Here is a 15,703-nt window from a genome sequence, read left to right on the forward strand (position 1 = left end):
CACTCCGGGCGCCAGTCTAATATCAAGGGATCCTTTTTAAGAATGTGCGTTAAGCTAATAGAAGTTAGATGCATGTATGTACTTTGACCTCAGCATTTAAGGGAAATGAAGTGGGGAGGCAGGACAGGGCCCGGACTTGACCACAGGCCAGTGAGATGCAGGGTCTTTTGGGGACTCCAGGGTGTAGGACAGAGCATTGCACCAAATGAAATTGGGAAAACTTGAAAGCTAATCCCTTGGCCTTTAAAAGTTCAGAAGAACTAGAGAAAGAAGTCAGGGATTCGAGGCATGCACTAAAGCGATGAAGGTACTTGTTATCCCTTCATTCATTTTCCAACAAACATTGAACACCACCATTGCCTAGCAGAGAGGGACCTGGCTTCTGGAAGAGCCTCATTAAATTTCCTTCAACAAATCAATGAAATTGCTTTGTGAACCCTGAAGGGAAATGCTGTGGATATATAGGCATACAAACCTTTTTTTTTTCTCCTTCTGAGCTAGTGAACGAGGTATTTAACTTCACATAAAACATAAAGCCTGTGGACAAACATTTCTATGTAAATATTTTCTTTTGATCCCAGTAGATTTTAACTCTTGGAAAACAAACCTTTTACATAAATTGGCTCTTCCTGATAATCTGAAAATTAAGTGTAATTCAAAGAAAGTCTGTTTAATAAAAAAAAAAATTCTACCCACTATAATTTAAACTTATGCCATGCTTTTATCTGAGTCCATTTATATTGCTCCACAATAAAATGGATTATTCCACATAGGATTGGTCTAGAATCATAAACACACTCAAGCTTTGCTTTTCTTAATCTCTTTTTATTTGCTGTGCTCTGCCACCTTTTTATATGTGACTCATGATCTCCATCAGGTTGGCTTTTAAGAGTGTGGCTGTAGTTATTGTTTAATAAAGCAGTCCCTAGTAAATGAGATTCTGGAGATGTAAAAGATGAATATAAAACACTGCTATGTGTTTTAATTTATGAAGCAATGGAAAGAAAAACACTAGCATGCTTTTCATTAGAAATCTTCTTAAACGTATTCTTTTCTTTTGCCAAAAGCTTATTTTCAAAGTGATACACACTTTATGCAAAGATAGATAAATAGGTAGATACCACAAGTGTACTTGGTGTTTGTTTGATCTTGAGGTCTTAAGACTTAATTAGGCTTCATTTTTTTAATGTTCCAAATTTCTTAAACTAAGGGAAATCTTGAAAAGGAAACATTGAGTCCCCTCTCTGAATTCACCTTCACTTTGGAGCGTTTGAATCAGAAGAGAGACATCACAGGTTTGAAAATGAGAAATGAGGTAGCTCAGGAAGGTAATTCCATCTGCCAGCCTTCCACAGCCCAATTCCAAAGTGACATGATCCTGCAGTACTAGTATGTGTCAGGTGTTTATAATGTGAATATACAGTTAAGAAGAGAGATGTTTCCTATGAAAGCTTTTTCTGTGGGGGGAGGGGGATAGATGGGGGAAGAGGACACATAGGGCATGTCATCAGCTCTGAATGGGGAGCCCGAAGGCTCTCCCTGAGGCTCAGTGCTAGATGGCCCAACGGCATGGCAATCTGCATTACCTCCAGATTTTTCCAGAGTAAAATGAGACCTTAGCTAGGTCCCTTCTAGCTCTACCAGTCTCTGATCTAAGGATGTTCTTTGTGACTAGAGAATCGCAGGCATTGCTGTGGTGTGTGGGTTGTTAGGTCTTGTGCCTCCTGATTGGCCATGACTGTGTCTCTTCATTAGCATGAGTAGGTGAACAGTGTGGGTTGGGACATTGACAAAATTCAGCAAACTATAGATTACCAGGATCAAAAGAAACTGCCTGACTCATACTTCCTTTTAGGGGCAGAAAACCAGAGTTCCATCTTTCTAACAGTCCTTTGAAGGAACTGGACCGGAAGTAACTAGTCTCACTTTATATCTGAGTTCACAGACTTTTTGTGGGTGCTTATTACATATGTATAAGGCAGCAGGCGCGGTGATACAAGGATGCATAAAAACAAGGATACACAACTAGGGTCTCTGGCTCGGGGAGGGTATTGAAGACACTGAAGGACACATGATTTGCGTAGCATCACAACATTCCTCTGAATAAAGTTAGGATGAGAATTCATCTCCTGACCCCTGGCTAGAGGTGTGTGTATGTAATGAAGACAGATAAACTCAAGTAGAGTTAGGGTCCCAGATTTTCATGCCAGCAAGGAAGATCATTTAAAAGCTAAATATCTCTATTAGCTAACCTCACTGTCTTTTAGCGAACCTCGTTTTAACAGGCCTGGACTTGGTTTCCATCTATATGAGGCATTAGGAAGATGCTTCATTTCCATTGCAAATGAAGTCACCAGGTTGATGTTTTCATAGCGTAAAAGCAGAGATTAAAATGTTTAATTCTCACATCCATGCTGCATGTCATGTCCCTTTGTACCGTAAAGGCCCATCGGGGACTTAGGGGTAGCTGCTGCCACATTATGAGAAAATGCGGCTACTGTTATGTGCCATGTGTCTCCTCTGTGACCACGGACCAACCTTGTCTTTCCACTCTCCCTCCTTGTAGATCCAGCTTTCCAAGATCGGGCCACCATTCATCATCAAGAGCCCGCCAGTCTCCAAGCCAGAGCCTCGAGCCTCCCCCAGCACATCCGTGGGTGGAGGCCGGAACACGGGGGCCAGGACCCTGGCGGATATCAAGGCCCGGGCCCAGCAGGCAAGGGCTCAGCGAGAGGCAGCGGCGGCCGCCGCGGTAGCCGCCGCGGCGAGCATTGTCTCGGGGGCCATGGGCGGCCCGGGAGAGGGTGGCAAGGCCAGAACCCTGGCGCACATCAAGGAGCAGACGAAGGCGAAGCTCTTCGCAAAGCACCAGGCCCGAGCGCACCTCTTCCAGAGCGCGAAAGAGGTCCGGCTGCCTCCGCTTGGCTGCAAGGAAGGCCCCCCGAGCTTAGAGGTCCCTTCCGCCCCCGAGGCCAAACCCGAAGGTTCAACCGGTGTCATCATTGCCAATCCCAACTGCAGGTCACCCAGCAGCAAGCCCACGCCCCTCCGGGAGGCCACCCCTGCCCTCCAGCCGCCTCTCCCACCCACCAAACCCCCAGACGCGGCCACGGACGTAGCCGTGCATGGTCCTGAGGAACGTGTCCCCGTGTCCCATGTGTCCGAGAAACCGGTTTCCTCTACCTCTTCGGAAAAGAGCGATGTGCCCATGCTGCTCAGTGCCGGCGCGGTCCCCGTGTCAGCCTGCAGCGCGGCTGTGTCGGGAGCGATGAAAGAGCATCCCTTTGTGAGTCCCGTCGATCAGCCCTCCGTCCTCGTGTCCGTCGATAGTGCAAACACCACCATTTCTGCCTGCAGTCTAAGCGTGCTCACCACCATCCAGGGCGCGGATGCCCCGTGCATAGCCGTTGTACCCAAATGCGCCGAGAGCACACCCCTCCCCGCCGCCCCCAAGGGCGCCAGCACCGCGGGCTCCGGGGATGACATGCAGGCGCTCACGTCCAGCAGCGGTGCGTGCGGCGTGGTCTCCGGGCAGTTCACCTCTGCGCCAACCCTCTCCATTGCAAAGAACTTGCCGAACCACCTCGCCACGACCTCTGTCCTGGTTGCCTCACCGGGAATGAGCACCAGGTTCCCTCCCGAGAAGAGAGCCGTGCCGGGGGGTGACGAGCAGGCCGTGTCCACGGGGACCCCGGGGCGAGCGGCCCTCGGCTGCAGGGACGCGGGAGCCGTCACGGACCCTCTGGTGGCCCGCCCGCCCATCGCCGTGTTTACCGGAGGCATGTTGACCATCAGCTCTTACGACTGTGCCCCCAAGTTCAGTGCCGAGAGCGTGGACAAAACTTCAGGGCCTCGGAACAGGGCAGAGAACTGTGGGAAAGCCCAGCACCCGGCGGCCTTCGCCCCGGCAGCCATCAACAGGTCGATCCCCTGCAAGGTCATCGTGGATCACAGCGCCACCCTGGCCTCCGCCGTGTCCCTGGCCGTGGCCATGGCCAGCGCAGAGGCGGGCGCGGATGCCCAGGGCAGGCCGGGGAGGACAGAGGTGGCCCTACAGCCCGTGGCCTGCCCCCAGGTGTCCGTGATCAGCAGGCCAGAGCCGGCCGCCACCGAAAGCATCGATCCCGGGCCCAGTGTCATCGCCGGGTCTGCAGCCAAACCAGATTGCAAACCGACACAGGCCCCCTGCCCAGGACTCCGGGAGGCGCCCCTGGTCCTTCCCGAGAAACGACACGAGGCGACGGCGCCTGGCAACAGCTTTGCTGAGCAGGCCCGTGGCCCGGCCACTTTCAAAAATGAAGCCGACACAACCGGTGGCAGCCCGTACACCGCAGGCGGCCGGCTGAGCTGGAAGGAGGAGGCCGTGAGGAGCACGGGGCCGCCGGGCAGCCACTCAGGGCCGAGCAGACAGAAGGAGCGTCCAGAGCTGGGCTGTGCCAAGGCCGTCAAAGCCGAGCGCGCCGGCTACTCGCACGTGGCGGAGCTCCACCCCAGGAGCCTCCTGCCGGGGGTCCCTCTCCCCCCGAAGCCCGAGCCCCAGGCGGTGGACAGAGCGGACAGGGGCTTCCGAGCGGACACTGGGGACCTCCCCGGCCCCGAGCGGCCCCCTCTGGCCACGGACGCAGCCCCGGGGGTGCAGCAGACGCAGAACAGGAAGGCCCCCACCTCGGGCCCCGGGGACGAGGCGGTGTCCTTGGCTGCGGACACCCTGAAAAGAGCGCCCAACGCAGGCAGCTCGAGCTGCCGTCTGTCGTCCGTGGAGGCGAACAACCCACTGGTGACCCAGCTCCTGCAGGGCAACCTGCCTCTGGAGAAAGTGCTGCCGCAGCCCCGGCTGGGAGCCAAGCTGGAAATCAACAGGCTCCCGGCGCCCCTTCAACCTACCTCAGCAGGGAAAGCCGCAGCGGAGAGGAGCGTCCTGGAAATGCCCTCCAGCTCCCCGAACCCCGACGGGAAGGGCTACCTGGCGGGGACCCTCGCGCCGCTCCACATGCGAAAGCGGGAGAACCACCCCAAAAAGAGAGCGGCCAGGACGGCGGGGGAGCACGCTCACGTCAAATGTGAGCCCGGGAGGTTGCTGGTGGAGCCGGAGGTCAAGGCCCTGCCGTGCGTCCTGGGCCCCGGCCTGGCCCCGCTGGGCCCCGGGCAGCCCTTCCCGCAGGAGTGGCTGGGCAAGCAGGCCCCGCCGGCCAGGGCGGCCCCCGGCCCCGACGTCAAGCAGCAGAAGCGGCTGCTGCCCGCCTGCAGCTTCCAGCAGAGCCTGTTCCATGCAGACAAGAATGGCGGCTTCCATCCCCATCCTGAGGCGGGCGCCTCGCACCGACAGCAGTTCTACCAAATGCCCGTGGTGGCCAGGGGCCCCGTGCCCCCCGCGGCGCTGCTGCCGGCCTCCGCCAAGGCCCCCACGGGCTGCAGCGCCTTCGCCTTCAATCGGCATCTGGAACAAAAGGGCCTGGGGGAGGCGGGCCTTGCCCCGGCACCTCACCAGCTGAGGTTGGCCAACATGCTGTCCCCCAGCGTGCCCATTAAAGAGGGCGATGACGTGGGGGGGGCCGCGCACGCCATGCCCAGCAAAGCACTGGTGCTCCCGCCGCCGCCCCCGCCGCCCTTGGCCCTGCCCCCGCCGCCGCCCCCACCACCTCCACTACCTCCACCCGTTCCTCATGCGGAAGCCCCAGCCGAGCAGAAACAGCCTCCCGTGGCCGCGGAGACCGCCAAGCGCCTGGGCTGGCCGCCGGCCGCGGGCCTCTGTAGCAATATCAAATCCGAGCCGGTCTCCTTCGAGGAAGGCCTAGGCAGCAGCTGTGAACTGGGCCTGAAGCAGGTTCCCTACGACCAGAACGAGATGAAAGAACAGCTGAAAGCGTTTGCGCTGAAGAACGCAGACTTCTCTCCCTATTTGCTTTCTGAGCCACAAAAGCCTTTCCCCCCATTAGCTGTGCAGAAGATGCCGGCGCCGCCGCCGCCGCTCTGCGGAAACTACCCAGCCATACACTTCGGCAGCACCAGCTTCAAACGGGCGGCCTCTGCCATCGAGAAGTCCATCGGGATGTTGGGCAGCGGCCCTGGTGCCGCCGCCGCCGGCCTGCCCGGCCAGGGCGCCCCGGTGCCCGCGCAGAACTTCGCCGACAGCAGCAGCGCCGAGGAGCTGGAGCTCAAGTGCTCCTGCCGCCTGAAAGCCATGATCGTGTGCAAGGGCTGCGGGGCCTTCTGCCACGACGACTGCATAGGGCCCTCCAAGCTCTGCGTGGCGTGCCTGGTGGTGCGGTGAGCATGTGTGTGCATGGTGGCGTGGTGAGCACGAGTGCGGTGTGCCTGGTGGTGCCATGAGCATGTGTGTGCATGGTGGCGCGGTGAGCGTGCATGTGTATGTGTGTGTGTGCGTGGCGTGCCTGGGGGTGAGGTGAGTGCATGTGTATGGCGTACCTGGGGGTGCAGTGAGCATGAGTGCATGTCATGCCTGGTGGTGCAGTGAGAGCCTGTGCGTGGCATGCCTGGGGGTGTGGTGAGTGCATGTGTGTGTGCGTGGCGTGCCTGGGGGTGCAGTGAGCATGAGTGCATGTCATGCCTGGGGGTGCAGTGAGAGCCTGTGCGTGGCATGCCTGGGGGTGTGGTGAGTGCATGTGTGTGTGCGTGGCGTGCCTGGGGGTGCAGTGAGCATGAGTGCATGTCATGCCTGGGGGTGCAGTGAGAGCCTGTGCGTGGCATGCCTGGGGGTGTGGTGAGTGCATGTGTGTGTGCGTGGCGTGCCTGGGGGTGCAGTGAGCATGAGTGCATGTCATGCCTGGGGGTGCAGTGAGAGCCTGTGCGTGGCATGCCTGGGGGTGTGGTGAGTGCATGTGTGTGTGCGTGGCGTGCCTGGGGGTGCAGTGAGCATGAGTGCATGTCATGCCTGGGGGTGCAGTGAGAGCCTGTGTGTGGCATGCCTGGAGGTGCGGCAAGTGTGCGTGTGCATGTGTGTGGCGTGCCTGGGGGTGTGGCGGGTGTGCGTGTGCGTGGCGTGCCTGTGGGTGCGGCAAGTGTGCGTGTGCGTGGCGTGCCTGGGGGTGCGGCGGGTGTGCATGTGCGTGGCGTGCCTGGGGGTGCGGCGGGTGTGCGTGTGCGTGGCGTGCCTGGGGGCGCGGCGGGTGTGCGTGGTGTGCCTGGGGGTGCGGCGGGTGTGGGTATGTGTGGCGTGCCTGGGGGTGCGGCAGGTGTGCCAGGGGGTGGGTGTGCCTGGCGTGCCTGGGGGTGCGGCAGGTGTGCGTGTGCGTGCACCTGGCGTGCCTGGGGGTGCGGTGAGCGCAGTGCGAGGTGCAGTGTCCCTTTTCCACGGTGCAAATGCCCAGCGGCCGCAGCCAGTCGAGTAGCGCGGAGCTGTGGGTGCGCTCATTTCCTTCCTCTGGGCCAGGTGACCGCTTCCCCGCGGGGCTATTTGTCTGCGTGTCTCGGGAAGGCGAGAGGGCCTCCCATCCGAGTTGCTCAGCGGCAGGTCTGTCACGTATGTAGGTGGCTCCCCAGCTTTGGACAGTTTCCGCCCGTGTTTGCAGGTCACTACCCACCTTTCGTTTGCGGTGTTTGTTTCCGTTCAGGTGCAGAGAGGAAAGGGACATTGTCCGTCAGTACTGGCCCGATGCAGGTGCAGAAGGACGTGGTCCGTGCTGTGAGGCGGGCGGTGCGTTTCCTGTAGATGAGCCGTTACGGCGAGGGTTTGAGGTTGGCTCTTCCGGCACCACCTTTCCCCGTGGTGAGACCGTAGTTGGAAAGGGGACTCTGATCTCAATGTTCGCTTCCTTGTCTTTACTCACATCACAAAAGATACAGTGAAAGGCATCTCCTGACCCTCCTTCCTCCCTGCGCCCTCTTCTCAGAGACGGGCAGGGTATCTGCGTGGGCCTTGGACATGGTGCGCACGTTGTCCCATAATGTGTCTCGGGCCGGACATTGCATGGCAGTAGCCTGGCCCGCGCCCTTTGACACCTGATCCTGGGGGATCAGTTGGCCCCAGAGAGCCCTAGGCCCAGAGGATGTCAGAGCTTCGTGTGTGGGCTTTAAGAGCAAGTATTGTAACAATGCCTTAAAATTCAAAGAAAAATGCTGTGCGTGCCAACACATACAAAGGGGCGGGTCATGTCAATATTAGTGCATTCTCTTCACCCCTTTACAACGACTAGATATGAACGCCGGGGGAAGTTACCGTAGACCCTGCGGGCGGGTGGCACCAGTGCCTCCGGCTCCCAGCTCCGCAGAGGTTGGCCACCCCATGTTTAAGTGTCCTTGACGATCAAAGGGACCACAGAAGGCTGAAGGGCCGACGTTTTTCTGAGCAACTTTTTCCTCGTGATTCGCAATCTGTCCGATCCTGCTTCACCCTGAAACAGCCACCGTTTTTGAAATCGTCGCAGGTGTCGCCTGTTTTGTTTTCTTTCCCCTCAGGTGAGTGCAGCGCAGTCTTCCTGTCTGGGGAGCGGAGCTGCTTCGGGAAAGGGACGCTGCGTGTTCCCGTGTGCGCCCCGTGCGTCTGAGTGTTGCTTACCCGAGCTCCCTCCCCGCGTGGCCCGCCCTCATGCCGGAGAACAGCTCTAGTTCCAGCTCTGTTCCCTAAAGCAAGTTCAAAAGCACATGCATGTTGTGAGAAGATGGAAGACAACAAAAGCCCCGCCATGTCACTTCCGATTACAGAGCACAAAACGTGGAGTGCCATTAACCCGCGGATGGACTGAGGCTGTAGAATTTAAAAACGCAAAACATGGGGGGTGGGGATTTCACCTGCCCACGGTGAGAATGACAGATATTTTCACGTGGGATCATCCTAATCCGTGCAAACTTTTGACATTCTCTTAAAATACGTCTTAAAAATGAACTGGAATGAACAGAAATTGCATTCTGGAGAAGAAAAAAAACACACTTGTGATTTTTTTTCCACAATAATCAACTATGGTATATGTCCCCCCCACCCCTTCCATATTTATTATTGTGATGTTGCCAAATTTTGTTAGGTGGCAGAGCTGTCGTCGTTGTCAACACATTGCTGATAGGGAACGGTATTTTATCTTTCAAATCAAGACAAGCAAAGAAGGGCCCGGGTGGCCTCAATTTGGTGCTTCAGTGCCGTCACTTCTGTTTTTCACATGAAAAGTAACAAGATCAACTCATACCCGAGAAAAATAGCAATGCCCTGAACCAGCTCTTCCCAGGGAGGAGGGATGCAGCTGAGCACCCGCGAACCTTGCCTCCGCTCCGGGTGGCCTGAAGGCGGCATCCTCGTCCCAGCGTCCCAGTGGCCAGCTGGGCTCTGATGTACCCTGGGTCAGAGGAGCATGCTGTCATCTCCTCCGGCTCTCAGAGGGGCATCCCCGAATCTAGACACGTGCATGCCAACTCCTTCCACACTCAGCTGCTGCTCTGCCAGTGTCAGGTACTGTCTACACCAGCAGATTCACTTCTATCCTATCAGTAACTGACACGGTGTTGAAAGACACTCCAGCCTACGAAACCTTTGCACTCTGCCGATGAGGTACGATCGAGGCCGATGTGGTGCTGAGCCCATTGTCCGCTCCGTCCTGGTGGAATCCTGCCTGCAAGTCGCTTACTGGGAATAAAGAAAAGTGTCCTTCTGTATGTTTTGATTTTTCGCAGAATAGGTTTGGGAGATCAGTCGTTGACCATGCATGGATTCTATCCCCTGGTCCAAAGAGCTTGCTTTTTCCATGCCCTTGCTGTTGTGGGGTTTGTTTGTTTGTTTTTTGCCCCAGTTCAAAGTTCTAATGTTGACATGGTTTTTAGGACTGAAAAATTAGTATCTTTGGGCTAAAAAATAATGGAAAGAAAGAAACAAATGCAGAAGTAGATGGTCCATTGACTAGATACACAAAAGCCAGTCTATTTAGATAAGGTGAGTAGGTCCTTAGTTTCCTGACTCCCACAGGTGTCTGCCTGCGTGCAAATGGAATATGTGACTTCCTACATGGTTATTGTGGTGTAATGTGCAAATCTTAGCATGTGCATCATCCTGATCCTTGGCCACTATGCTATCTATCCTCATCAGGAGTAGAACTTGCACATGTGACATGCAATTTTTTTTTTTTTTTATCACAAAGGATGTATTTCCGTAAGTAGCACTTTCGGAGCAGGGGAAGGAGGGACGCGCCACTCCCCACCCCCCTCCTACTTGATATGCATTTGCCTGAGGTGTACAAAGACGTTCAGGTCGTCAGTGGGCATGTTCATAAGAACGTTCGGATGCAAATTCATTTTCAAAATGAAAAGCATGTCCTCCCCCCCCCCCAAGTGAGAAGAGCAGGGAGGCTGGTGGTGAACCAAGCACCACGGTGACCAGACTTCCCTGCTAAGGTCGAGTGTGAGAAAGAAAACTTGAAAAGCCTATGAGGTTGAGCCTGGTTGCTATAAAGACTTTGTGGAGATGCGTGCTTCTAGGACGAGCTGTAGAAGGTCTAGTTGACTTCCAGACCTTGGGTAGTCTTACTCTTCCAGAATAAACACAGACACAAGCAAGCTGGGTGCACGGCTTCCCGAGGCAGTCAGGGGCAAGCACCCATCATGCACCGGCTTCCTTGACAGACACTCAGAATTTCAAAAGCGGGGCGTTCCCCTGGCCTGGGTTCCTCCTTGGTCTGGTCAAGTCCCACTTACGGAAGCTGCAGCCAGGTCAGGGTTGCGTGGTCTCTGGGGTCAAGGCCAAGCACCGTGCTGGCTGCCCGGTGGGCAGGAGCCCACGGAACACGCAGAGCCCAGAGCCACTGTCCATGTGAGTCCGGGCAGAGGAACTCACCAGACTGTCAGGGGCCTGCGGAGCCAGAATGTCACTGAATAGAAGACCCATGTTGTCTTCAGCCCTCACGCTCTGTCACTGTAGAGCAAACAAGACGCATTTTTACATAATTTAAAGGAGCTGCTTTTTTTTATAGCACATACTCTTTCGCTTTGTACTATATTTGATAGTCGCAGACTTTAGGAGGTAGGAAAACTTGGTTGTATTGTACTATTCATGAATATTTCGAAGAAAGTGCTCTACTCGGCTGCCATCATTTCTTTGTACTGCTGTATTTCTTCCCCTGCTTCATGGAAACCTAATCCGATTCATATTTTTCACTGCAGTTTCTTCTTTTTATATATATGTGTTTGTGTGTATTTTTTTTTTCCCTCTTTGGTCAGTATTCTGAATGTTTACATCTGTTTGACATTAGCCATTTAATGCCTTTTTTTTTTAAAGGTGGTATTACTCTTACAGTGTAACGGGAAAATGTGAAATCGCCCCAACACAACATGTATGACAAACAGATTGGGGCTCAGGCCCTCGACATACATAGACGTTTTATATCAGCATCCAGAGAGGGAACGCCCTCCTCGGTCCTCTACCAAAGAATATACCCCTCCCGCGGGAAAGCTCGGCAAAGGAGTGGGGAGTCCTCAGCAGGGGGCGCGGTGGGTTCAGCGAGGCGGCTGCGATTGGAAACTGGTGTGCTTGCTTGGATACCCGACGGAATCTGACTGAGTGCAACAAGCATTTAAACAACTTTTAGACGGCGTTTTGTTTGGAATTCAGGGATCACGCATTCTTTAATGGTGCTGTTTGTTTTTTATTTCTTTTCTACAAAGAAAAAAAGTGTTGCCTACAAAAGTGACTGCTCACAATACCATAAGTTAAACAAAATGTTTGTCTTTTCATGTTTCTCGATTCTTCCCTTTCTCAAAGTAACAAGTTGGGTTTCAATATTCAACTGTTCTGGCGAAAATAAAGAAATTCAACATTAAGTGGTTGTCATGTTTAATTCTTTTCTGAAGTGAGATAGTTTGTATGCATAAAATGCACTGATAAGTACATTGAAAATTTTACTTAAGAAAAAATATACAGGGAAGCCCAACCATGTGCTGTTAAATTATCTACCTTCTCCTTGGTGTGGTGAGTTGTGAACATACGATTATGAATATTGTTACAACAGTCAAAACCAAACTGAAACCTCTTTGAGATGAATGGTATCTACTGTGCTTATCATTTGAAAATATATTAGGGTCTTTCTGTTTTCGTAAAGAGCTTGCTTATTCTTTATACTAAAGGACACTCAGTTCAAGTAAAGTTACTTCCCTATTTAATTTTAACTTTCAAAATGAGTTAACTTTTATAAATTCTTTTTACATTGCTCATTAATATTTTTATCTTAGATATTATGACTAGGGTTATTTGAATAAAGTGCTGGGAACCATTATAGCAAAACTGTCTCAGTTATATTTACATTGGTTAAAAATACACATATTTTTACAGCGAGATGAATCGGAAGCATTAAACATAATTGGCTGTTACCATAGTTCAACTGTTTCGTCCACAGGGAAAATGCTGCCTTTAGCCACCAGAGGGCGAAAGAGGACATTTACTTTTGAAAGAAAAGAGAAGAATAAAGCATCTTCCTCCTCCGAAAACTGACTTCCATGATTATAATAATGAGAGTCCACCTCCCCCAAGTAAGTCAGTGGAAGATAGATGCTTCTCCGTTTCACTAAATTATTTCCGGTGCAGGATGACATTCCTTTTTTGTCCTATTAAAATATTTACAAAATACTTCATTAATTTTACTTAGTGTTATGGGATTTTTTGTTTGCATTACTCCACAGTCTCTTCCAAATTTTATATTAGAGAAATTTGAACAGTGCAGCATTCTTTAAACTGGCATTTATTGAAACTGATCTGGCCCTAGCCTGCTTGGCTCAGTAGATAGTCTGCCTGCAGACTGCAGGGTCCCAGGATCGATTCTGGTCAAGGGCAAGCTCCTCCCTGGCCAGGCTCTGGTCAGGGCTCGTGCAGGATGCAACCAATTGATATGTTTCTCTCACATCGATATTTCCCTCTGTCTTTTAATCTCTCACTCTCTCTAAAAATCAATGGAAAAATATCCTCAGCTAAGGATAAAAAAAACCCTGACTAAACGCCTTACATGTTTTAATTCATTTATTCTCATAAAATAGGTACAGTTACATGATTTTATATAAATACTAGAGGCCCGGTGCACAAATTTGTGCACGGGTGCAGTCCCTCGACCTGGCCAGTGATTGCGGCCGATTGGGCCCATCTCACCCAGTCTCGATCAGGGCCGATCGGGGCTGGCCGGCCATGGGAGGTTGGCTGTGGGAGTGCACTTACCACTAAGGGGCAGCTCCTGCATTGAGCGTCTGCCCCCTGGTGATCAGTGCGTGGTCATAGCGACCGGTCTTTCCATCGACCAGTCATAACGGTCGCTTAGGCTTTTATATATGTAGATTCCATTATTCTTAATATAATATTGTGGCCTAAAGAGTAGCAATTGCTTAGGATCTAAAGTATTTATTTCTACCCATCCTAGTGCTTATCTGAGGACAAGTGACCTATCCAGTGATCGATCAGTTTCCACATAGATACTTCATTGTCATCAACGGTAAGATGCTATTGTTAAAGAGCTGGCCAGGAAAGTGGTTGATAAAACATTTGGGGGCATCTTTTCTGCAAAAAAAAAAAAAAAAAAACACACAAAAACAAACAAACAAAAAACCACAATTAAACAGGAATCCTAGAAAGTTTCTCACTCCACAAAATCATTTAAAGACTTTAGTTATACATTGCCTCGATTTAATATTTCAAGTTCAGATCACACATGATTATCCACAGAGATACGCAGAAGTAGGAAGTTGGAGTAACCCAATGTCACAGCTAATCTGGTAGTCTAAATTGCAGAATGGGTCTCTCTCTCTTTTTTATGGAAACTTTTATCCAAGTTGCCAGTGTAATGAATTATCATACACTTCCACTAAATGGAGGAAGGTCACTTGATTTGCAAAGTGAGGGATGGGTATTTTTTGCCATCTTATTTAAAACAGTTTTGCTTTGCTTTTCTGCTACATTAATTAATACCCCATTGTGATGCCTGACTATATGTAAAGCTGGTGCTGAAAGTATTTAGTAGTCCTGCGAAGCATCAGCCAATCCACACAAATGCCAAACAAATCAAAAGAGAAGCTGCTATTACAACAAACCAGTGATGATTGGCTGAATCCCACCTCTCTGAACAAAGGAGTGCCTGGATCTGCTTTTATTAATAGTCGGGATTTATCCTTAGTCTCTCCATTGCATTTATGGGAAAGTTTGTTTCCGAGGTACTTTTTCCAAGCTAGAATTTCCATCTGCAATCTCATTTGCATTATTTTTTAAGGAAATCATTTAAAGGTGGTTCAAAGGTGAGCTTTAACCCAAACACAATCAAATATCCAGTAGTTCCCCCTTTTTTGCCTTTTCCAAGTACCCTGTTCAGTGGACACTTCCCATAAATAGCAAAAGGTAGGCACACTAGGTGCTGGGTGCTTGAAGACATGTAAGATCCATCTTATTTTCTCTGGGCTCATCAGAAAGTCTTTTTTTATTAATATACTAGAGGCCTGATGCACGAATTCATGCACGGGTGGGGTCTAGCCGGCCCTGCCCCCGATCGGGGTTGGGGAGCCAATCGGGGGTAGGGACAGTGGGGGAGAGGGGCCATGGGCGCTTGGCCAGCTGGCCCCACCCCTGATTGGGTGAGGCGGATCCAGGATGGGGTCAGCCTCGGGGAGGGGCTGTGGGCTGGTTGAACTCCAGGTCAAACTCCTGGTCAAGGGGACAATTTGCATATCAGCCTTTTATTATATAGGGTTTTTATTGATTTCAGAGAGAAAGGGAGAGGGAAAAAGAGAAACATCAATGATGAGAGAAAATCATAGAAGGGCTGCCTCCTGCATGTCCCCTACTGGGGATCGAGCCCACAACCCAGGTATGTGCCCTTGACCAGAATCAAACCCGGGACCCTGCAGTCTGCAGGCTGACACTCTAACCACTGAGCCAAACCAGCTAGAGCAGAAAGTCTTGATTATTTTATCATAAGCTTGTAAATTAAAAATAGGTTTTACCTTTGGTCCTTAGATCTCTAGTTTCAAAATCTGGTTTTATTTCAGGAAAACACTGTGTTCCAAATGCAATGATGAGGGAACCTGGAGGGGTTTTGGAGTGCAGAATTGCATTCAGTATCCACTTCCGGGTGTAACGTCTTTCAGATACAGGAAAGCGAGGTTGGCCTCAAGCACTGTAGGACCCACAAGCTTTTCCCAGACGTTCTCTTTCTGTAGAGAAGTTACAACACTTATGCATGTCCACTTACACAGAAATAAAATACAGGAGTTCTTGCTGTAATAGAAAGTTTATTTGCCAACCAGTTTAAATCGCAAAATGAGGAATGTAAAGGTTTGGGGTATGAGCAGGGACAGTTCTCAGTATTGGTGTCTAAGCAGAAGCCACTGAGATATTTTATACCTTTTCTTGATTTAACATGTGAGCTCCATGTAGATTTGATTTCTTTTCTTTTCTTTTTTTTTTTTTTTTTTTTTTTAGTACTACTTGTTTTTTGTTAAAATATTCTTTATACTTTGAGGAGGGAAAGCTATCTGGAATGAGTTGACATCTTAAAAAGAAACTACCAAAATCATCTGTTAATGTTTTTTTTTTTTTAACTGATTTGAGAGAGAGAGGAAGAGAGAGGGAGATAGAACTGACATGATGGATTGATTGGTTGCCTCCTGCACCCCCTGCTGGGCATCGAGCCCACAGCCCAAGATTTGACGGATTCGAACTGAGACCTCCTGGTGCATGAGTTGATGCTCAAACACTGAGCCACACCGGCCAGGCTCAAAAACACTTTTTAAAACTACATTC

The 15,703-nt window shown here is 51.3% G+C and overlaps 1 protein-coding gene across 1 annotated transcript in view; it reads left to right on the forward strand.

Annotated features, from left to right (window-relative positions):
- The window catches only part of ASXL3 (ASXL transcriptional regulator 3), a 103,973-nt gene extending 96,983 nt beyond the window's left edge, over nucleotides 1–6,990 (forward strand). The window contains exon 11 of the mRNA XM_036322652.1: nucleotides 2,567–6,990. Within this exon, the coding sequence (XP_036178545.1) occupies nucleotides 2,567–6,271 (3,705 nt within the window). The 3' untranslated portion in view covers nucleotides 6,272–6,990. The remainder of the gene's footprint in view (nucleotides 1–2,566) is intronic.
- The last annotated feature ends 8,713 nt before the right edge of the window (nucleotides 6,991–15,703 follow it).

This window comes from Myotis myotis, unplaced genomic scaffold, assembly GCF_014108235.1.
Source record: "Myotis myotis isolate mMyoMyo1 unplaced genomic scaffold, mMyoMyo1.p scaffold_m19_p_9, whole genome shotgun sequence".
In the NCBI taxonomy this organism is placed as follows: domain Eukaryota; kingdom Metazoa; phylum Chordata; class Mammalia; order Chiroptera; family Vespertilionidae; genus Myotis; species Myotis myotis.